The sequence below is a fragment of the Selaginella moellendorffii genome, unplaced genomic scaffold (genome assembly GCF_000143415.4).
Source record: "Selaginella moellendorffii unplaced genomic scaffold, v1.0 SELMOscaffold_24, whole genome shotgun sequence".
In the NCBI taxonomy this organism is placed as follows: domain Eukaryota; kingdom Viridiplantae; phylum Streptophyta; class Lycopodiopsida; order Selaginellales; family Selaginellaceae; genus Selaginella; species Selaginella moellendorffii.
Window position 1 is genome coordinate 1,764,456 of NW_003314285.1, and position 22,461 is coordinate 1,786,916.

At 46.2% G+C, this 22,461-nt stretch overlaps 6 protein-coding genes across 7 annotated transcripts; 3 read left to right on the forward strand and 3 right to left on the reverse strand.

The window, feature by feature from the left end:
* Positions 1-5,744: 5,744 nt before the first annotated feature.
* Positions 5,745-6,420, reverse strand: LOC112347819. 2 transcript variants are annotated; one of them, XM_024679293.1, is made up of 3 exons: positions 6,325-6,420; positions 6,026-6,203; positions 5,745-5,961 (listed from the first exon to the last, which is right to left on the reverse strand). In XM_024679293.1, exons 1-3 carry the CDS (start codon positions 6,397-6,399, stop codon positions 5,903-5,905), a joined length of 312 nt encoding a protein of 103 aa, XP_024535061.1. In that variant the 5' UTR covers positions 6,400-6,420; the 3' UTR covers positions 5,745-5,902. The 2 variants fall into 2 exon arrangements, with proteins under 2 accessions (XP_024535061.1, XP_024535060.1); XM_024679292.1 differs by having other exon boundaries at positions 5,745-5,964.
* A 6,073-nt stretch (positions 6,421-12,493) lies between these two features.
* Positions 12,494-14,240, forward strand: LOC9636423 (microtubule-associated protein RP/EB family member 1B). Its single transcript, XM_024679161.1, has 8 exons — positions 12,494-12,658; positions 12,956-13,024; positions 13,079-13,165; positions 13,229-13,329; positions 13,383-13,501; positions 13,575-13,654; positions 13,714-13,827; positions 13,882-14,240. The coding sequence occupies exons 1-8, from the start codon at positions 12,548-12,550 to the stop codon at positions 14,137-14,139; spliced, it is 939 nt and encodes a 312-aa protein (XP_024534929.1). The 5' UTR covers positions 12,494-12,547; the 3' UTR covers positions 14,140-14,240.
* A 23-nt stretch (positions 14,241-14,263) lies between these two features.
* On the forward strand, positions 14,264-16,520 carry LOC9657735 (scarecrow-like protein 30). Its single transcript, XM_002974283.2, has 2 exons — positions 14,264-14,367; positions 14,480-16,520. The coding sequence occupies exons 1-2, from the start codon at positions 14,264-14,266 to the stop codon at positions 16,518-16,520; spliced, it is 2,145 nt and encodes a 714-aa protein (XP_002974329.2).
* A 12-nt stretch (positions 16,521-16,532) lies between these two features.
* Positions 16,533-18,163, reverse strand: LOC112347781 (tRNA (guanine(26)-N(2)/guanine(27)-N(2))-dimethyltransferase-like). Its single transcript, XM_024679162.1, has 5 exons — positions 17,565-18,163; positions 17,309-17,509; positions 17,153-17,252; positions 16,878-17,093; positions 16,533-16,828 (listed from the first exon to the last, which is right to left on the reverse strand). Exons 1-5 carry the CDS (start codon positions 18,134-18,136, stop codon positions 16,577-16,579), a joined length of 1,341 nt encoding a protein of 446 aa, XP_024534930.1. The 5' UTR covers positions 18,137-18,163; the 3' UTR covers positions 16,533-16,576.
* LOC9657736 (pentatricopeptide repeat-containing protein At5g27110) lies at positions 18,150-21,548 on the forward strand. The gene is made up of 2 exons (XM_024679160.1): positions 18,150-20,668; positions 20,867-21,548. The coding sequence occupies exons 1-2, from the start codon at positions 18,173-18,175 to the stop codon at positions 21,395-21,397; spliced, it is 3,027 nt and encodes a 1,008-aa protein (XP_024534928.1). The 5' UTR covers positions 18,150-18,172; the 3' UTR covers positions 21,398-21,548.
* On the reverse strand, positions 21,520-22,416 carry LOC9657737 (early nodulin-like protein 1). Its single transcript, XM_002974452.2, has 2 exons — positions 22,194-22,416; positions 21,520-22,026 (listed from the first exon to the last, which is right to left on the reverse strand). The coding sequence occupies exons 1-2, from the start codon at positions 22,372-22,374 to the stop codon at positions 21,602-21,604; spliced, it is 606 nt and encodes a 201-aa protein (XP_002974498.2). The 5' UTR covers positions 22,375-22,416; the 3' UTR covers positions 21,520-21,601.
* Between the last annotated feature and the right edge of the window lie 45 nt (positions 22,417-22,461).

Genomic DNA, 22,461 nt, shown 5'->3' on the forward strand with positions numbered 1-22,461 from the left:
TTAAAAACAATAATAATATGCTTTTTGTCAATAGGTGATTATGGAAAAAGCTCCATAAAATCAAACACTACCAACTCAAACAAATAGGAAATTACAATTGATTCCAACCGTCCTTCCACAACACAAAAGGGAGTATTATGAGCGCTTGACACTAAATATAATTACATATATATTAGATAATATCATATCACATCCTAGCCAATATTATGATTTGTCCCCATAAAATAAAGAAAACCACCCTTAAGGCAATATTAAAAATATAAATGCCAAAATGGGAAAGTCATTAGTAAGTGATATAAGATTATCAAACCCATTGTGAAGTCTTCAAATCCATGGCTCAATCTTTTGAGCCTTGTGAATCTCGTCAAGAAAAGGTAAAATTTTCTCTGCACCTTGTGGATATGAATATTAAGTATAGCAACTACTAATGGCATGAAATCCTTGTCCAAAAAATCCACAAATGCTGGAACAATAGGCTAGTTAGAAACATGAGAAAAGAGCGAAGAAGAAAGAGGAGTTCAAGAAAAGACATTAGCATTAACCATAGAACTTTATAAGTGATGAATAACATTAAAATCATATATCTGAAGTTTCAAAACCCACTGAATAGTACAACCAACTAAATTCTTCTATTTCAATAATGAAGTAACAGTAGCATGATCACATTTTAATAATGTTTGAGAACCATATAGATATGCATGAAGTTTCTCAAAACCCAAAATTGTTGTTAAACACTCCTTCTTTATTATGGAGTAATTCACTTCTACTAGTTGTAATGTATTGCTAATATATACAATGAGATGGCACTAACCAGACACACTTAGGCTTTTTTGCATTAACACACCTCCAAAATTGATATAAAAAATATTCACGTGCAAAATGAAAGGTTGAGTGTTGTGAATTATGAGCAAGCATTCACGGATCTCAAAGAGCTATTGACAACTCCTCTGGTTTTAGTATATCCTAACTAACTAGATGAAAGATGGCATTGATGACTTCAACAACACTCATAATGATATAGTGCAATCAAAAAGATGATTAACAAAACAACCAAGATACTGCACCTTGCCTAGAAAGCACTAGATATCATTTACACACTTTGGATTAGGGAACTTTGGAACAACTAAAAGTTTGTCAAAATCAATTTGTAAATTCTCATGAGAAATATGGTACCTAAAATATATATTTAAACATGCACTTTGACCACTTCAACTTTAAACTAACTTCTTGTAACCGATCCAACACTTTACAAATATCATGAATGTATTCCTCCTATATCCCCTTTGAGTGGATCAAGATATCATCGATGAAGTCAATAGTCACCTTTGGCATATCGTAAAGAACCTCATCTATCATCCGCTGGAAAGTTGTTGAAGCATTGTTCAAACCAAACGGCATCACTAAAAACTTATAAACCAAATGGTGTATAAAAAACAACCTTAGAAATATCTTCTTTGGCCATTGGTACTTATCAGTACTCAAAAGCAAGATCTAATTTGGTGAACTAATGACTTCTCCTTAGATGATTTAAAAAATTAACAGTGTGAGGAAAAGGGTATACATTTGAGATCATCAATTCATTTAATAGATGATAATCGATGCAAAAAGGAATATCCCATTAGCCTTCATCATAAGATAAAATTCACACACTCAAGGACTTTATAGCTTCCGAATAACACCCTTTTTCAATATTTTCTTGATGTTTGCACATAAAATTTTGATCTCTTTGAGTGATCGATGACAAATAGAAATCTTGATTAGATGAGCAACCCCAATTGAAATGGGATGATATATTGCAATCTTAGACCCAGACAATAAATCAAATTCAAAGATACTGGCATACTTTTTCATGAGCTGGTCAACCATTACAACACAAAGACCATCAGAGGGATTGAAAGAGGGAACAGAGGAATAGGATGAAAATATAAAAAGAAGTAATGGGAAAACAAAAGTAATAGAAGCAAAGGTAGAAACAAAAGGACGAAGAGGAATATAAATAAGAGGAATGGAAGAAATATAAAAAGTATGAAACAAGGGAGAGAAGCCTCAAAGTCACATTTGGTATGATTGCGCTGTAATCAATTCATACCAAGGATGATGTCAAAAGCTTGATTTAGCATTACTTGCAATAACTGCAGCTCAAACTTGAGATTACCCACATGCATAACTAAATCTACCTCATCCCATGCACATGCTTATGTATAGCCATTGCCATATAGAATGAAAATTGGTTCTACCACATGATGCAATATAGACGATAATGTGTGATAACATACTAAGCAATAGAAGATAAACTTGAGCTTATATCAACTAATATGAAGAGAATAATAGAAGACCTTTTATTATAAAAACGAGTTTGGAAAATAAACACTAGATGAATTAATGTTAAGTGAACCCTTTAATGATACTCCTAAAAGAGAGATACAAGGGTTATTAATTTATTCGCACAAGGACCCTCTACTACTTGTGCAACTTTTCATTTCCCAGAAGCATCTCTGTATTCAAACCTTCCATTGTAGTAGCACCAATAGGACATTGTTTATACCAAAGTCTCCCATCAGGAAATGGAGGTTGCCAATCTAGAAATCACCAATAATGCCGATAAGTGTAATTAACTTCATCACATGCTAAATAGTGGACATCATGACCACGACCACATCCTCACCCTTATCCTTGAATTAGGGCAATAGCAACATCAACCTCCATTGAAACAAGACCATCTCTCACAAAAAGTGGAGTTGAAGGATGTGTAATAAAATGTGGAAGAGGTGGTATCTCATAACATTGTGCCAAATAAAGAGTATCATCAAAGGTGGCTCGAGCAAATGCATGCATAAATCTTACAAGATCTTAATGAAGTGTTGGCCATAACATTTCCAACTTAATCCACTCCAATATATTGAATTTCACATGAAATAAGAGACTTTAGAAACAAATGCTAAATTGCATCACATACTCAGATGACTCTTGATGAAGACAATATGATTGTTAAAATGTATCATCACAATTGTTAGCATATCCAAATATACGTTTGAAGGCATTTAGGAGAATGCTCCAATCCTTATGAGTGGTTACACTTAAACTATTGTACCATTGTAATGTGGTCTCTTGGAGAGATATGTGAGAAATTTATATAAGCGCCAAACATCATCCCAAAAATAATACGTGGCAATTGTTATAAAGTAATTGAACCAATGATACACATCATCCCCAATATTCCCACGAAGAACTCCAGTTGGACTCGAGGATTGGCAATAAAAGCAAGAGGAATTGTAGCACACACTGTAAATGCCACTATCAACTAAGTTTGATTATTCAATTACAACTACATAGCATCAAGCAATTGCACCAATTTTTGCTCTATAATCAAAAGAGGAATAAGTTACTACTTTACCATGAAAATGAACAAAACGGAAAAAAGTAAAAGAAAAGAAATTGAAAAAGCTACAAGGAAAAAGAGATTTAGACAATGCAAAAACTAGATCTAAAATAGAATCTTAAATTTAAGCACTTCTTAGGGATAATCAAAATTACCCCTCAACTTCATCAATGTGAGTGTATAGAATATTGTATATCAATTAGCCCAAAAACCATAACTTATATACAGAAATAAGTGGTTTGGATTGAAACCAATCTGACAAATACCAAAATTTTACTACGCTAATATTAATATATGGCATTATAGTATAAATAGGTAATTAAAATTTGATATTTATTTCACCATGAAAATATGACAAAAAACCTTTAATATATGGAAAAGTAAAATCAAATAGGTATTTAAAAGTTGTTATATTATAATATTATTGAAACATTTATAGTATTATTTAGTATAGTTGTAGTGACTTTTGTTTTATAACTAACAAATTATTATTATGAGTGAGAATCAATTACTAAATTAAATAACATTTATTCTAATTATTCTCAGTCTAAGAAGAAAATTTTGAAGTACTTATAAAATACATTACCATTTTTATAAATAGTCTTTATATGTATATTTCTAGAGGTATTTCTTTTACAGAGAAAGCTAACAAAAAGATGAAGTTGAAGACCATATATTGTAGAATAAGCTGCTAATTTATATTTGATAACTAAAGGTTTTAATTAAATTTTTCTTATGACTAACTCTTATATGATTTTTGGTTTGATTTAGAAAGCCTATAAAGTAAGAAATATACCTACTTCTTTTAATTTTTCCTTTCGTTTATTGGTAATCAATATTTAATATTAAAATTCTTTATTTATCACTAATAAACCATATTTAACATCCATATGAGTAAATTTAAAAAATAGATTTTTCACATAAATTTAGTTCATCAGGAATTCATTCTCACCAGAAACTGCAGGTGTACATGAGTAGTTTCAAAGTTTTAATTTATTTTAACAAATGTTATAGTAAGATCAACAATTATATCTAGACTTTCACCTTTACTTTTTAATTCCTTGACTCATGATTATAATATGATTCTTAAAGAGAATTCTCCATACATGGAACTCTTGGATAAAGAATCAATAAGCAATTTTAATAATAACCACATAATAATTTTGGCCACCATCCAAAACTTTTGCTTTGCTATAAATGCAATTGCATTAATGTGCACTATATAAAAATCTGTTCTACTATATAATTGACATGGTTTCTTAAACTCTATCATCAGAATATATGTAAAAGATGTGCGAGATAACCATGCAAAATCATCATTGCTCCATGAAATAATATGCTATTATCTTTTAGTTTGTTGAAAGATTTATTCACATGAAGAGTGTTTTAACACCTTCCATACAATAACTGCTTACTAGATTAATTGATTAATGAATATTCTAAATATCCATTAGGATTATATTATAAGATAGTCCTTTATATTTAAAATTTCTCTAATTTATCAATTATTTTTAAAAAATTAAAAATAATAGTTTAGAACAAATTATTTTGGCTATGTGAAGTGCTATTATATATGTGAAATTTATTATTTAAATATTCAATTTATATATTTGTTCGATGTGAGATATTGAAATTACAATTACTGAATACCTGAGAAATGGGTTAATCTCATTGTTCTATAAACTGTTATATTATATGACTTTGATTGGTATAGAAGCTATGAACCACAATGTTGGCGGAGGGCTCGTTTTGGTAACAGGACATGAAAGTCATGCCTCTCTCTCATGACCTTTGCTGGATTATAAAAGCTCCTATACAAAATCCTTGTGTTTTAGAGTCAGCCTGGGAATCCTGCAGAATGCACTGTTGGCGCGTTGCATTCCGGGAAACTTAGTGACAGAATAATCGGGCAAAATGTCATTCGGAAAATATGCGGAAATGAAACGTTAAAGCGTGAAGGACGAAGTAAACTCAAGCGACTACCTTTCTCTACCTTAAACGTCGAAGATAGATAGAACTTCTTTGTCTTTTTCAAGAATGCGATGGACTCTGGCTGGAACTTGAGTCGAAGTACCTCGAATCAATTCTTAGAAGTCAATGCCTCCATAGAGGGATATGCATGCAACAAGTCGTAGCTAGCTCGAAAAGCTTTGATACAAATTCGAGGCTTTAGCAGTGTTGCTAGGTTCCGATAGAACAACCAACGTTCATGATCGGGGCTTGTCTCTGGAGGTGCAGAATAGAAAAAGCCATCATTCTGGCTTTAACTCGCTTTCGTGCAAACATTTCCCCACAGTCTTCCAAAAGTTCATCAAGCTAAAGTAGGAAGAATAGATCTAAGCTCGAGTTTAGCTCCAGTCATGGCTTCGTATTAATATATTTTTGATTGCAGATATACAACAGAAAACAGAAAACAAAGCAGGAAATCACTAGCATATACCAGATGCCATCAGGATAGGACAGCATCAAGTCGAACAACACATGTCACCTCTCGTAGTGGCTGTATGAAGTCTGTCTCGACCATCACCTTGTAGTTAAGACTCCGATAAACCGAGCAATATCTTGTACAGTGCGCATCAAATCTGCTGTCCATGTGATCAGATAAGTCCTGCTGCGAAAGCACACAGTTATGCAAAACGAACTTACTAATGCATGAAAATGCAGATCTCTCAAGATGGAGAGCTGAGACAAAACTTGTGGCTGACTTCCAGCTCAAGAACTCGTAATTCCTCCAGTCTCTCGTATCGCCAAGCATCAATTCCTTCTGTCTCTCGCGCCTCTTGTCTCTTGCTACCCGAAAACCTCGTCCTGGTTCACCTGGGATCTGCACGACAGCATCACAAGGGTATAATGTGAGACATCTCCAAATTCCGTGACTTTCAGTGTTTCCAGCGCCGGGGAGGATGCAACTACACTGCAGAGACATTGGTCGCCTAGTTCTATACCATGGTATAAACCTTGCGAACCCGCAAGCTCCGAAAGAGAGAGCGATCGCGCGCTCGGGGACGAGACCGTCGCATGGGAGTCACTTGACTGTTACAAGAGACCGAGACCTTATAGTTCTTTGAGGCGCCTTTGTATTCACAGCAACGGAAGATTAAATCACAACCATTAAAGTTAAAGCAAAAACTCTAAGCCATTGAAACAGCATAAAAAATAAAATATACCTAGATATGACTTTTCTATGCTAGCTTTTTTTCTTAAGAAATTTAGGAAAGCGTCTGTAGATAGAGATCGAAGTGCTAGTGATGAACACATGATTCGCCAACATGGCAGTGCATTCAACGAGAAAGATTCCCTAGTGATGAGACACAAAACACCATGTCATATGAACTACAAGCTAGCCAGAGATAAAAATGTGAGCCGACCGACCATGATCCATGAAAAAATGATTACGCTGGAATCTTCCCCTGTTTTAGGGCTTGGTGGGGAGAATCTTTGGAATTTCAAATCCGGCATCTATCTGGCGCTTGTTCCAAATGGTTTGTCCCCCTTGCACCCCTCAATCTTTTTCCGAAACCAAAGCCACCACTCCAAATTGCGCAAAAGATTTCGGCTCGAATAATGATAGATCCCCCAGAGAGACAAGAGCAAAGCAACAACATCAAGAGGGTGCATCGCCTAATCGTTTGCTTGGATTTTGTGTAGGGTCAACTAAGAAGGGCGTAAATGGACCTCCATTTGGGCGCTTTTCCCCTCTTTCTTTTGCTGTCGTGATCGAATGGACGTCATATTGCTCATCGCCTTCCAGAACTTTGAAGAACCCCGTAACTTGGATCCCTCCTTTGTCTAGTCCAGTAGAAAAATAATCATTGAGCTGATTGAACTTCGTCATTTGGATTTCAATCAGTCCCGTCCTTGCGAGATTGGAAGTCCCTGGAGATTGACACAAAGTGATGAAGATTTTAGTGGGGAGAGGATGATCAATCATCCATGCGGAATATTTGGATTTGGCACGCAACTTACTTTTGTCAGCCCGTGATGGACATTGTTCTTTTCTAACATAACATGGCTCTATCACGAGAGGACATCTTACAAGTCAACAAAGGATCCGGTCCACCACCTTTCCAGTGTGGGCTTAGGGCATTCCATTGTCTACGCGCCTGCCATCGATCAATCCAACCGGAATGAGCTTGTCACTTTGCAGAAGGGAAAAGTTGGGAGTGAGTCCGCAGCTTTGTTTCTAGTCGTGTCGACTGTAGTGTAGCCCACGTCCACCTTCAAGGAGAGCTCGCCGTTGTTCGTTTGTAACCGGCTGAATCTAGAGAAGATGACAGCATCATCTCAGCCGTATTACCACCTCCAGATTCTTGTACCTCTTTGATGTCTCCGTCGTCACCCCCTCCTTGAATGAACAGAATGGGCCCTAAGTATATTGTCTCTTGTGTCCTGCGATCAGAGCGTTGTTCCATTTTCCATCACATGGTATGTACAAACAAAGCAACCCATGAAAACTTTGTAATGAAGTGTCTCAGAAAACTCCTTCTCTGATAGCAACTCCTCATTTGTTTGGAGCTCTGCTGGATATAACATTTGGTGTCCATGGCTCCTAGAGGAGACAAATCGGTACTTGGAGTGCTCCTAGCTCCGCCATGGAATACATCACATCAAGGAGAGCCACAGAAACACAAACATATAAAGAAAGAGAGTGAAAAAGCCATTCATTCGAATTCATGAATACACATATCCATGAGAACGCACTTTTGTGTTGTCTTGTGTGTTGTCTGTCCGTCCAAATCGCTAGAAAAATCACAGCTTTGCCGAGTAGCGCGCTCAGTCTCGCGCAGTACCGTACTGCTCTGGCTGTGCTGGGCTGTATGTTTGTGTCCCAGTCAAACAAATCGCAGGGGCATATTCCCGCCGTCCAGCGTTTTTTATTCCCTCCCAGATCAACTGTTTCTTGTGACATGATATGTTAGAGCGTGTACGTAGCATGGAAAATCCCCGTGTGTGGCAAATTGGGGTGGCATCCGCCAAGCGTGTAGTGGTATTTGGAATGCGGCAGGGACACAGCCCGTCTGGAAATTCTCCTCGAGATCCAGCGATTTTCACTGGGAGATTCGTTGCTTGCAATGGGCAAAAGGCGGATATTCGTTTCCTTTGCCTTGAATCGAGGGTGTGTTGTATTTGCCCAAATGCCCAAGCAACGCCAATCATAAACAAATGCCCCGACAGAGCATCTCTTACATTGCGGAATTCGAGGACACACCGAATGATCACCTCCTAGATCAATCAGCGTCTATAACAAGTCTATGATATATTTTGGTATTTGTATGGTTCGAGGATGATGACTTCATCGCGGCTCGCAATGTTCCAATTTGGTGGATTGATTGATCAAATCATCCTCCCGTTTGACGGTGCGTTGATTTTTTTTCACCTGGTAAAATTACTCCGTGTTTTCCGGTAGTTACATGGACAGGCCACCCATCCGGGTGACATACAGGCAGGCCGCCACTGCCAATGCCCACTGCCATGCTGGATCCCGCCGTGGACAAGCCTGACGCGTATATACGCACCCAGCTACGCTAGCTGCTAGGTGAAAGTTTTCTTTCACCTGCATAGCCGTGGAAGAAGAGATTGGGCGTTTCACGTGAGGGCAGTAACATCCAGTCGCGCAGTACGTAATAGACGTCCAGCCATACGTATGTACATATAGGTGGCGGTTAGGGTTAGGGCTTAGCTGACGGTACTGCCACGAGGCGCCAGGCTTTCCTGCCATGTGGCAGGGGCACATTTCTCACTTTGACCCCTCCGTACGCCGGCCGGGAAGTTGTCCTCTTCTTGGGTAACTGACCGCGACATCCGCCGGCCGGGGCGGCGGGGACGGAATACGTTTTCCCGGTCCGGAATATTCCCAACATCCAAAGAGTGCTTTGTGACTGTGTGTGTGTGCGTAGCGGCGTTGTGTGCGTTCCTTTTTCCCGCTTGAAGAGGCTTCATAAATACTGGGCGAGGGGCCCTTGTTTTAATGTGGCCCGCCATTCACGGACGCTCCTTGCTCCTTCCTCTTCGCAAGAGCTCTAGCTCTCCTCCCTCTTTCTCTCTCGCTCGCTAGGGTTTTGTGTGATCGACCCATCTCTGCCGCCTTCTCCAAGAATGCGCGATCCGCCGGACGAATCGCCGCGACAATCGCCGCCTAGATTCCGCAAATTTCTCACAGATTTTCTTTGGTGTGATCTGGTGTGGCTGCAAGCAATGCTATGGCGTGCGTGCTGTTCTTTTGCTTTCTTCCCCCTCTCTCTCTCCCCCTCTTCTCTTTTTCGTGCATGATTGTGCGCTGGGGCTGCTGGGGGAGGAATCTACTCAGCGTGCATCGGCGTCAAAGATTCCCTCTTTGGGACTCGATTTTGATGGCTGCCTTGTCGAATTCTGGAAAAGCTTAGTGCGGTCTAGTGCTGTCCGTGCCTGTGATCTCGCCGTGCAATCCCAGTAGAAGAGAGAGTCGTCGATCGATCGATCGATCGATCAATCAATCAAGCTTAATCTCCTCCTTCTCACTCGTCTGAGATAAATCGTGTCAGCGCGGCAGCCATGGAAGTGGTCTTCTGGTCCTCGTGTAGTGTCCTTGTCTGTGACACTCTTTCATTATTACACCAGCGCAGCTTGAATGAGCTATGGCGCGCCTCACTTTTTTTCTTCTCTCCCATGCTTTTCTTTCCAATTCTCCTCTTGAGAGAAATTCATGAGAGATCTGCCCGTCGTTTTCCATGGCTTTGCATTGCTTGCTCCGGACTCTTTGTTTCCAAGCGTGTACTGCGCTTGCTTGCTTGGAACATTTCTTCTGTTCTTCGTCTCGATCATGCTTGATTTGCTCGTTTTGTAACAGCAGGCTTACATGTGTGCTGCGTTCTTGTGTGTGAAGTGTGGCATCTAATTCTTTAAACTTTCACAGTCACTACACACATACACACTCTTTGGGCGTTGCAGTTTCTTCATCATACCATCCTGGCAAAAAACTTACTCGCCATCAAGGACGATTGGATCTGGATGTCTGAATTCCTTCAGTCGGGGAAAGTCAAGGCAATTCATTGCTTGGTAGATGCAAGGTCAAGTCAGGAGCTGCGATGAGATCGACACACACAGCCAGCAACCGCAGCCAGCAACCGCAGCGTTCAGCTTTTCCATTGATGATGATCCATCTCCGAGAGGACTGGAACTCTTCTTAAATGCATCACTTGATCAGCTCGCTCGCTCTCCTATTCTTAACGAAAGCAAAAGGAAAAAAGTAAAAAAGAGAACGATATGAACAACGGAATCGAAGAACAACAACAAAATACAGGTTTCTTTTTTCCTTTTTTTTTTGCTCTTCTCACACGGGAAGAAAGAAAAACTTACATTCTTGTCATGTTTTTAGATCCTTTGATGAGGACGGCTGAGTTGTTTTAGATCTCCGCTCGTCCGCTGCGCGATCACTTCCAACGAACGCTTCTCACTACTGAATGATTTGAAAGGTAAGAGTGTGACAATGTGGGTCGGGCTCTTGCATTTCTCTCCATTCTTTTCTTCTTCATTCTCTTGAAGCTTTTGTGGTTCTTCCATTCTTTTGTGTTGGAGATCTCGTGACTGATTTCTACAAGGGAGGTTAGTCTTTTGTTTTGATTTGGTCGTGCGCTTCCATGAGTGTTTGAGTCCTGAGTGAGAGCGCTGTGGGGATTAGCACCACTCTCACCTCACGATTTAGCAGCCGCAGTGTCAGGGAAATCTTTGATTACTTCCTGGCTACGTTGTTTTCCTTTTTTTTTTCCTCTCCCGTCTCTCGTCTCTCGTCTCTCAGCGTCTCTCGTCTCTCTTTTCTCTGTGCTGCTGCCTTGCTTGCTTGGGCTGGTGTTTTAATCAATCCCGCTTCTGTCCAGTCCGGGAAGATTTGATTCTTACGCTCCCCAAGACTTGTCTCTTGTGGTGCGCACTCTGGAGTTTGGGGGGCTTTTAAAAAATTCCCCGATATATACAAGTGCTTGTATGCACATATAAATAATTTTTCTCTTTCCAGAGGGAGCTCTGTGGACACTGTCAGTAGCCCACTTGGTTCACTTGGTATTTTATGGCCCCTCTTGTGTGTGTGTTTGATTGATTGAAGCTCGCCTCGTCCAGGTCTTGCGCGTCCAGCTTTGTTCGCGAATCCATCATCACTTTGCGAGGAAATCCAGGTCCAGAGCATGGCTTATGTTTGATCAAACTTGCATTGCTGCAAGCGACGTACTGACCTGGGAACGTTTTTCGCTTTTTCTTTTCTGATTTCCCGGAGTTTGTCCAGTGAACCGGCCAGCTGAAACACACGGACGCGTTACGTTTGTGGAGAGCTTGCCGACGGACAAGCAATGCAAGCAGCGGGAAATGTGTGTCCACGGAATGATCCATGGCTTCGATCGGAGTGGCGAAAGCAACAAACAATCCCTGCCTGGCTCCCTGTATGCCACCTGAGAAGCCCACCGAAGTGTTTCGGCAGGATTCCTAGCTGGCGTGCGGGGAGCCATGCAGAGCTTCTCTCTTTCTCTCTCAAAGGCTGCCCGAGGGGGATGACACACACTGAAACAATCCGAAAGATCTTCTCAAGGATCTGCAAATCCAAGTCTCTTTGACAAGGTGACAACCAGGTATCGAAATCTTTTCCTTTTTCTTTTTGTTTGATGCGTGTTCTTGCTTTTGTTCTCCGTTTTTCCCCATGTTTTGTTCTGGGAAATATGGGGGAGCTCTGCGATCCTCAGCCGCTTTAACTTTTGCTGGCAGGCAGCAAGCAACAAGCAGCCCAATGGCAATGCAGCAGCAGTTCAGTACCTTAGCATTGCAATGCCAGCTTTTTTTATTCCTTTCTTTTTCTTTTTCTCTCCTGCAGTGTGGCCATGGCTCTGCTTTCTCATGTGTTTTTTGTGTTGTGTACAGAACTCAACTTCGCCAGTCGCGCGGGAATGGTGTAGATTTGAACATGCTAGAATATTCTGGTATATGCTAACATCCAACGGCTCCAGGTTAAACTTGTGTTTATAGCTGATAAACATATCTTAAACCCAGAACGTTCCATCACGATCATTAAAGTTGGAAATTATCCTTTAGAACAGTTTACTTTAATTTCGATAAAAAAAAGTATAATAGGAAAGTTTTCTAGGGCATCTGAGAACTTCTTTGCGCGAGTAGGGTTTGCACAGCATTGGATAGATCCGGAGTGGCGGAATGGCCGCTGCCAACATCGGGATGATGGACAGCGCCTATTTCGTGGGGCGCAACGAGCTTCTGGCGTGGGTGAATTCGGTGCTGCAGCTCAATCTCTCCAGGGTTGAGGAGGTATGGCCGCATTCTTGCGTTCTTCTTGCGGATTTCTAGCTTCCCGTGACAATGCTGCTTCCAGGGAGGCCCCATTCTTCCATTCTCTGGTGTGGTGTGCGTATTTTTCTCTTGTTTCTCATCTACATTTCATTCCATTCCAGAGGAACACTCTCCCGCCATCAGATCTATGCTCTAAGACGGGACCTAAGGGTACCTCACATCGTTTTGTTTGCGATTTGTTCCTCGTGCATCTTAGAGCTTCTCTCATTGCTCTCTAGCGAATAAGAAACTTACCCTCGCTTTTCTCCTTTGCAGGCGGCCTCTGGTGCTGTCCACTGTCAATTGATAGATTCTGTCCATCCTGGTGTTGTTCCGATGCACAAGGTCTTAGTCGTGGTTCTTCTTTTGTTTTGTACACTAAAAGAAAACTTTTTGCAGGTGAATTTTGATGCAAAGACCGAGTATGAGATGATTCAGAACTACAAAGTACTTCAGGAGGTCTTTAACAAGCTTAACATTAACAAGGTGCGTTTTTTCTATACTATACTTTAGCGGTGGGTCTCCGTCTCACGTTGCGTCGTGCTGCAGCATATTGAAGTGAACAAGCTTGTCAAAGGCCGGCCCTTAGACAACCTGGAGTTTATGCAATGGATCAAGAGATACTGCGACTCTGTTTCTTCGTCTCCAAAGTCAGTCCGCTAGAAAGCTCTGTATAGCCTTTCTCACTGGATGATGATTTCAGCTACAATCCCGTGGAAAGAAGAGAAACTTCTAAAGGCGGTGTTGGTGCGGGGAAGAAGGTTGGCTACAAACCATCGAGTTCGAGACCTTGCAGTGCAGCAACAGCTGTTCGTAATTCAGGTGGGTATGGTACTGCCTACTTCATTTTATTTGGCCTTCGTTTCCTAAACTTAGCACTGGATCTTTTCTGCAGTTAGCAAATCTGCTAGACCAGGAGCTGGTTCAGGAATCATGGTTCCAGGCTCAGCTCAAATCAAGGCTCTCAACGAACAGGTATTGACAAAACTTTTGCAAGAGTTTTTATTCTACAAGATTTATCTTTTAACGAGCAGGTTGCGGATTTGAGGCTCTCGGTGGATAGCTTGGAGAAGGAACGGGACTTTTACTTCGCCAAGCTCCGAGACATCGAGATCCTGTGCCAGAGCTCAGATGTGGAAGGTCCCGAGGTAAGCTCATACAAATCTCACACCGAAGCTAAGCTCCTTCCTTGGATCAAGCAGATCATTCCAGCAATCCAGAAAATTCTCTACGCGACCGACGAGAACGCTGGAGCTACTGATGGAGAAGAGCTCCCTCCGGATTTAGCCACCGACGATTACAATCCGGAATCCGAGGCTCACGATAGCGGAGAAGCTGCTTGCGACGACGATGATGATCCATCCGGCGAGAAATGCGTCCCGCAAGTGAGAGTCTCATGTAGTGGCTCCTGTCACAGTGACGAGTTCCTCTCATCAGCATCTCCAGTAAGTGTAAACTAGACAAAAATCTCAAGGAATAGTTCCACCCAAGTACTCTTTGTAACTCGAGTTCCGTACGGGGGTGAAAAGAGGATAATATATGTAAGTTTTACCAGAAAGAAGGTCCTTCGTCCGTACGCTAGTCATGCTGTTGTGTTCGTTCAATGGGCTCTTGCCGCGTAAGAAGGAAAACCCTATGTATGAGGTGAGGGCTTTTGACTCGATGGAGCTATGGCGGACAGCGTCGAGGTAGGCACGGGGTGGCTTCGCCGCTAGAAACACGCCAGGGATTCGATTCTAGCCACTAGATCATCGCTGCGTCGCGAAATATTTCGGGTGGATCGGCGGCATTCTCTAGCAGGGACGATAAATCGGTGGAGATGGAGGCGCTACTGATGGATTTCAGCCAGTTCGTCGAATTTGCAAGAACAGAGCCAGGCATGGCAGGCACGGATCCAACGATGGAGATGTGCCAGAGCAAGCAGGCAGAGATTCCAGCCGCTGGAGATTTCTTTGCCAATGGATCGACTGGAGCTTTCCCGAGCGTGTCTGGGACGGATTTTCATGGATCCATGGGAAATTTCCAGAGCTCGGGGATGGACGATGGTGTCTACTTGGAGCCAGCTCCCATGGAGCCGGCCGGGTCGTGTGAGGCCGATCCCCTCAAAGACCCGGTGATTAGCTACATCTCCGACATGCTCATGGACGAGGACACAGACGAGAGGACGTGCATGTTTATCGATTGCTCCGGGTATAAGTCCATGGCCAACGAGCTCACGCAGATCATCTCCGATTCTTCCTCGTCGGGTGCTTCGGAGTCAGAGAACACAAACAAGGGAGCAGTCGATTCGTGGATCCATGGTGTCTTGAACAACGACGAAGTGGTCGACTCGGATGTGAGAGTCGAGGGTCGGACCATGTCCGACGAAGAGTACGAGAACACCGTGCACAAGATGATGAACGAGATTCAGGCTTTGACGGCTGCCTCTACGCCCGGTGGCGAAGGTGGTGGCCATGAAGGTGGTGGTCATCGGAAGGTGGTGGAGGAAGAAGAGTCTGTGAATATTGTGGAGCGGGATGCACTGTCCTTGCAGTCGCTGCTCCGGGAGTGCTCCGAGTTTCTCAAAGATGCGCCAGGGAAGGATGCTGTTCATGACCACGATCCATGGTCGGGGGATTTATTCGCGACGCACGACCAGCTCGTGGCTGGGCATGTGAGGACTCCTGCAGTGCTTGACAACGACGCCATTGAAACCGAGAAGGCCATCCGACAGGAGCTGCACGGCAAACTCATCGAGTGTGCGCAGGCGGTGGCTGCGGATGATGTATCCAAGGCTTACGGGATTGTCAACGGGATCAGGGACAAAGCCTCGCCGCGTGGAAGCGGCACGGAGAGAATGGCGTTCTACTTTGCCGAGGCTTTAGTTGCACGTATAACCGGTACTGGCACGCTACTCTACAGTGCTCTCTCCAGCAACAAGCCGGCGTTTCACGAGATGCTGAAAGCGTATCGGCTCTTTACTCGCTACTCTCCGAACGTGAGGATATCGCACTACGTCTGCAACCAGACTATTCTTGATGCTACAGTGGGGGCCGGCAGGGTGCACATTGTCGACTATGGTATCCTCTACGGGTTCATGTGGCCCTGCCTCATCAAGGCCTTCTCCGAGCGCGAAGGTGGTCCTCCGCACTTGCGTATAACAGGAATAGATTTTCCTCAGCCTGGGTTCAAGCCGGCGGAGAGAGTTGAGGAAAGCGGGCGGAAGCTGTCGGAATACGCCAAGCAAGTTGGAGTTCCTTTCGAGTTCCACGCTATAGCAACAACCAAATGGGAGGGCGTGCAGCCATCAACCTTATTTCTCAGGCACGACGAGGTGTTGATCGTGAGCTCGCATTTCCGTCTGAGACACTTGCTAGACGAGTCGGTGATGGTGGACAGTCCAAGAAAGCTGGTACTCTCCAGGATACGAAGCATGAAACCGAAGGTCTTTATACAGGCGGTGGTGAATGCCAACTACAACGCTCCATTTTTCATCAGTCGGTTCCGCGAAGCTCTCGCATTATATGCAGCGTTCTTCGATGCGATCGACACTGCAATCCCTCCTGAGTATCCGGAAAGGCTCCTCATTGAGCAGAGCATTTTGGGACGCGAGATCCTCAACATTGTGGCGTGCGAAGGCCAGGAAAGAGTAGAAAGAGCGGAAACGTACAAGCAGTGGCAGTCAAGGACTGTGAAAGCCGGATTCGAGCAGCTTCCTTTGCGTCCAGACATTTATGCAAAGGCGAGAACGATGCTCGGGACATATCACAAGAGCTTTGGGATTGGCCATGATGGAAACTGGCTGCTCATAGGATGGAAGGAGACGGTACTGCATGCCGTGTGCTCGTGGAGAGTACGCTGAAACTAGGAAAGAAGCAACAATCATAGCTGGTAATTGCTAAGGTACGACACAAAATTCTAGCTTTGTATTGACAGCTTGTCGTGTTGCAAGGCGAACAGTTGCTGCGCTACGTGAATACATTCAGCTACTGATGCGTTGGTTTTGAGCGAGTTTGGCTCGATTTGCGACCGGCTCACTACGTATCCTTCCTGCAAAAAAAAAAGAGAGAAGAGATTCACAGCAGCAGCACGAGTGACCGGATGTACCTTTTGTAGTCGCCTTGTCAAGGTATCTCTTCTGGGAGTTGGGATCTTTCCTCTGCTTGCAATCTAAAAGTATATATGTTCATATCTTGTTTTGAATCCAGGTTGTAAGTACCTCGTGAAGCCCAATGTAACCGCATGGCAAAGTTGGATTGCTTTCCTCCAGCATTACATCTAGCACCTCGGTCAATTTTGAAGTTTCAGGATCGAGTTTCTTCATATCAAATCCAGGTGAGGCAATCCAGTTTAATTCCTTGGCTAACCGTGACATTGTTTGTACATATGCTATGTTGTGCAGAGGGCCGATCCATATTGGACCCGTATACGTGTTCTGTCGCAATGTAACCATGGTCGCAAGCAAGCCGGAAGGAAAAGGTTCGTTCCACATACCTTCTTGGAGCAACTGCAAGCTGATGTTTGGCCGAGTTCGTCCCAAGAAACGCTCTGGAATGCCCCACATTCGCTGCAGTGCGCTATGAATCCGTAGTTACTGCCAGAACACAAAGATGGATGAACGTCAGACAACAAGATCAACCTGGAAATTACGTGCGGAGATCAAGTTCGCCGTGCTCCATCCGGAGCATGATTCTAAACACTGGTCCGTGGGCAGAATAGTGCGAGAAAAGGGGACGCATCCTCAAGTTTCGGGTGGCAGCTTCGCGCACGACGCCAGCAATGACCATTCGCAGCCCGATCTCGTTGATAAACGGCAGGCGCCTGGTGAAAGTTCCGTATGATGCAAGTGCACTGAAAGAGAAGGAGAAAAATCAAAACAGCCATCGAAGGGCGCGTGAGTACTCACTTATAAGGCCGCTTGCTGCAAGAGAAGCCGTCGGTGGAGGTGACATAGACGAGGCCACCACGTTTGAGGGCAGCCAGAGCAGAGCCAAAGAAGACGGAGTTACTCCCGTGAGAATCGACGTCGATGAGGTCGTAGTAATCGTCGGCAAGGTAGCAGCCGAGAAGGAGCTTGTTGGCGTCTTGAGTGCTGACTTTCCACCTTTCGGTAGGACAAGAAGAACAGGAAGGAGGAGCTACAGCTCGCAGGTTGTCAAGAATGCCGGGACGAAGATGGTCGCAGGCATCGTTGGCCCAGACAAAGTCAGCACTAGCCTGCACAAGGTACCGCATTGCTCTCACTCCGCACCCACACAGAGCATCCAGTGCTCGGAGCTGACCGTGCTCTCTCTTGTAGGCTATGGCCGCTAGAACACTCAGGTCTCTCCCTACCGCACTCTCGCGCCTGTAGAAAGCGTTCCCGGTTGTGAAGCTGAGCCCGCGCTCCATTTTCGGTAGTTCTTTCGTGGGTTGCTGCGGCTGGGGGAGTCTGGACAGCCCATCTGGGGGGACCGGCAGCGCCATCGAAACAAGCATATGCCCAGGCCGGGTATAGGGCAGAGATGAGGAAGGATGGCTAGAGCTCCTTCTCGACCAAGAAGGAATGTGGTGGTGCTCGTCAGACTCAAGAGATGGATGAGCAGTAGTTGTCCACAGCAGAAAGGATCGTCGTCGGTGACGGAGAGCGAGCTAGTTCAGGTTGGTCTTCAGGGAGACCCGGAAGGATTCGTTGGGCTTCTGCGTGTGTGCGCAGAGGAGAGGTCACTAGAAGATGGCAGGCTTGTCCACGAGCAGATTCTCAAGTGTGGATACGGCAGTCATGCGTTTCTCGGTAATCTGCTCGTGGACATGTATGGGAAATGCGGGGATATGGAGAGTGCCCGTGCTGCCTTCCAGGCCATCCAGGCAAAGAACATCTACTCGTGGACCATCTTGCTTACGGCCTACAGCAAGGGTGGCCACGGGAGAGCAGTACTCAGGCTCGTCCAGGAGATGGACTTGGAGGGGTTTAAGGCCGAGAAGGTGACGTACTTGGCAGTCGTGGATGCCTGTGCGAAGCTGTTCGACTTGAACAGAGCCAAGCAGGCACACTCGAGGATTGTGGAGAGCGGGTGGCATGCAAATCTCAACGTGGGAAACGCGCTTGTGGGCATGTATGGGAGGTGCGGGGACTGCCAGACGGCCAGGATGGTTTTCGAAGGTTTGCCTGAGAAGACCGTCGTGTCCTGGAACACTGTGATAGGAGCCTATGCTCGGAATGGACTGGCCAAGGATGCTCTCCGACTGATGAAGGCGATGGATCTGGAAGGCATGAAAGCGGACAGGATCACATTCCTGAGTCTGGTCGAAGCTTGCACGGGCCTGGGGTGCCTGGCCGAGTCGAGGCTGGCTTATGCTCGAATTGTTTCGAGTGGACTCGGCTCCGACGTCGCAGTGGCTGCCTCGCTTGTCAACATGTTTGGGAAGAGCAGCAGCTTGGCGGATGCCAAACTCGCCTTCGATACCATACCGGAGAAGAATGTCATCTCGTGGAATGTCATGATGGCAGCTTACAACCAGAACGGGTGTCCGACAGAAGCTCTTCGGTTGTTTTACGAGATGACTGAACCGGACAAGGTCAGCTTTTTATATGCTCTCGACGCTTGCGTGAGCCTGAAAGCTCTGTCAGATGGCCGGGACGTTCATGCGAGTGTCACAAGGCATGGTTTCGGCTCCGATCTTGTCCTGGGGAATGCACTCATCAACATGTACAGCAAATGCTCGAGTCCAGCTGATGCCAGAAACGTTTTCGACGGGATGACGGTCAGGGACTCCGTGTCGTGGAACACGATGATTGCAACTTACGCCAGGAATGGTTTTGGAGAGGAGGCAGTGGAGGTGTTTCACGAGATGGCTCTGGTGGGGATTCCTCCTGACAAGTACACGCTCATCAGCGCTCTCGACGGTTGCTGTGGATTGTCGTGCCCCGACAGAGGCCTGAAAAAAGGCAGAGAGATTCACAGACGAATCCAGAGTATCGGCTTCATGTCCGACGTAGCGTTACAGACAGGACTGATCAAAATGTATGGGAAGTTTGGAGAGGTGATCGAGGCCAGGAGATTGTTCGATGGAATGAGTAGGAGAGTTGCTCTCACCTGGGCCAGGATGATCACTGCATACGGACAGAACGGTTTCGGAAACGAAGCCATCGAGCTCTACAAGCAGATCGACGTGGTTCCTGACAAGGTGATATTCGCGAGCGTTCTTGACGCGTGCTCGAGCGCCATGAACCTCGAAGAAGGCAAGCGAATCCACGCAAGGATAGTGGAAGGCAAGTTTGAGATAGACACGGTGGTGAACAACACCCTGCTCGACTTATACGGGATGTGCGGGTGTCTGGAGGAAGCCAAAGCCGTGTTCCACAGCATGCAAGAGCAAGGCAGGGACGTGGTCTCGTGGAATTCCATCATTAGAGCTCATCTCCACAACGATCAGCCGAAGGAAGCCTTGGGCCTCTTCTTCGAGATGCAAGAGGCTTGCGGTCCCAGGCAAGACCGAGTGAGCTACGTGAGTGCTCTCGACGCCTGCTCGGCCATGGGGAGTGACGGCCTCGTCCATGGCAAAACTCTGCACGGTTTGATCCTCGCCAACCGGATCCACATCGACGTCTACGTTGGCACTGCGCTGGTTACCATGTATGGGAGGTGCGGCGACGTGGTGGAAGCCAAGCAGGTGTTCGACGTGATGCCGAGCAAAAACGCGGTCACTTGGACGTCCATGATACGGGGATACTCGACGAACGGTTTCGCGAGAGAAGCCGTGGAGGTGTTCCAGAAGATGGAACAGGAGGGCTGCCGTGCTGACAAGATCGTCTACGTCGCGGTGATGGAGGCAAGCAGGGGCGTCGAGGACGTGAAGATGGCGGCGAAGATCCACAGCCGGCTTTCGGAGCTGGGGTGGTGCTCGGACTCGGCCATCCAGTCGTCGCTCATCGCCATGCACGGCAAATGCGGCAGTGTGGAGGCGGCGAGGCGGGTGTTCGACGCCATGGAGGAGAAGTCACGGGGATCTCCGGCTTGGAATGCCATGATCGCAGCTTACTCGAGGCGAGGCGACAAGGAGGCGGTGCTGGAGCTGTTCCAGGCGATGCAAGCCGCATCGGTGAGGCCGGATCGAGCAACTTTCCTGGGACTTCTAGCAGTCGGCGGCAGCTTCTCCCCGAGCGAGGCCAGCGCCGTGCAGCACGCCATCCTTTCCACCGGCATGGAGACGGACTCCCTCGTCGGCACCGCGCTGCTCAACACGCTGACGAGATCCGGCAAAGTTGGCGAGGCCCGGCGGGTGTTCGATCGCCTGGACAAGCGCGACGTGGTGTCGTGGACGTCGATGATGGTGGCGTATGCCTCGCACGGGTCGAGCCTGGAAGCCATCGATCTCTTCCAGGAGATGCAGCTCCAGGGGATGGAGCCCGACGAGGTGGCGTTCCTGGCCGTGCTCTTCGCTTGCAACCACGCCGGGTTCTTCCGCCGGGGATGGGACTACTTCGCGAGCATGCGCGGAGACTATGATCTGGAAGCTGGGGCCGATCACTACTGCTGCGTGGTGGATCTTTTGGGCCGAGCTGGAAGGCTGGCGGACGCCGAGGACTTGATCGTTAGCATGCCGTTCAAGCCCGACGAGGCCACGTGGTCAGCGCTGGTTGGCGCTTGTAACACGCACGGTGACGTGGAACGGGCCGCCAGGATCTCGCGGGCGATGGAGGCGGAGGAGCGGGCCGCCACACACGTGTCGCTGTGTAACACGTTCGTGGCTGCCTGAATGGACCGGTTCAACAGCGACCGTTTTGCGCTGATTAGCGTTTGGACGGGCCGGTCAACATAGCATTGACTATGAATGGATGTACCGGTCAACAGCGACAGTTTGCGCTGACTAGCATTGACTAGCATCAAAAAGGAAGATTTTAACTTTAGCTGAACATCCGCAAGATAGAACAAGAAAAAATGGAGTTTCCTACAAGCAAGCCTATAGGAGCATGGCGATGATCCAGCAAGCGCCAATGCTTGGAGCTAGCAGCGCGGGGAGAGATCCAGTAGCGGCGCTGGTCGGGGATGGAGCCGGGGCGTGGGATCCAGCGGCGGCGGCGCCTCTGGTGTGCGCGAACGGTCCAGAGTGGGAGCTTGGCGAGGACGGCGTGGGCGATGGAGCCTGCGGCGTGGATGGCGAGGATCGCGAGCCTGGCGAGGCGGGCGTGACCATGATGCCGAACTTCTGGCCCTGCTCGCAGTGGCCGGGGACTCCCGAGATGAACCAGTGGGGACCCGGGCGAGAGATGCGGATGAGCGTCTTGCCGTCGCTGTGATGGTTGATCGGGTTGGTCTTGATGCAGTTCATGAAATCCGCCCTGTTCACCTCAAGAACGCTGTCGCCTTGCTGCTGGTAGTTAAACACTGCCAAGAAAGATCACCCATCCACACAAGAAAGAGTGAGACACCGATCGATCGATCGGGCAAAGGCCGAAATATCGAAGAAAGAAAGGAAAGTTGCGAGGGGAAGAGAAAGATCGATCAAGAAACCGATGAGCCGGAAGGAAGACGAAAGATCGATTGCTACTTACAGAGAGTGTCGCCAGGATGATAGTTGTGCTTGAGCGCCCAGGCCGAGTAGTTCACGGCGGCGGACGGGATCATCCATCCCGCCGATTCTCCCACAACGTACTCGGCCGACTCCACGGATCGAAGCGTCGCCAATGCCGCCGCGAGCAGCAGAGGAAAGATCGCGAGCTTGAATGCCGCCATCGATCGATCGGAACAAAAGAAAGAATACCCTAGCTCGTGCTCGTTCTTGGAAAATATCAAGAACGCTAGACAGTTCCTCGAGGGACT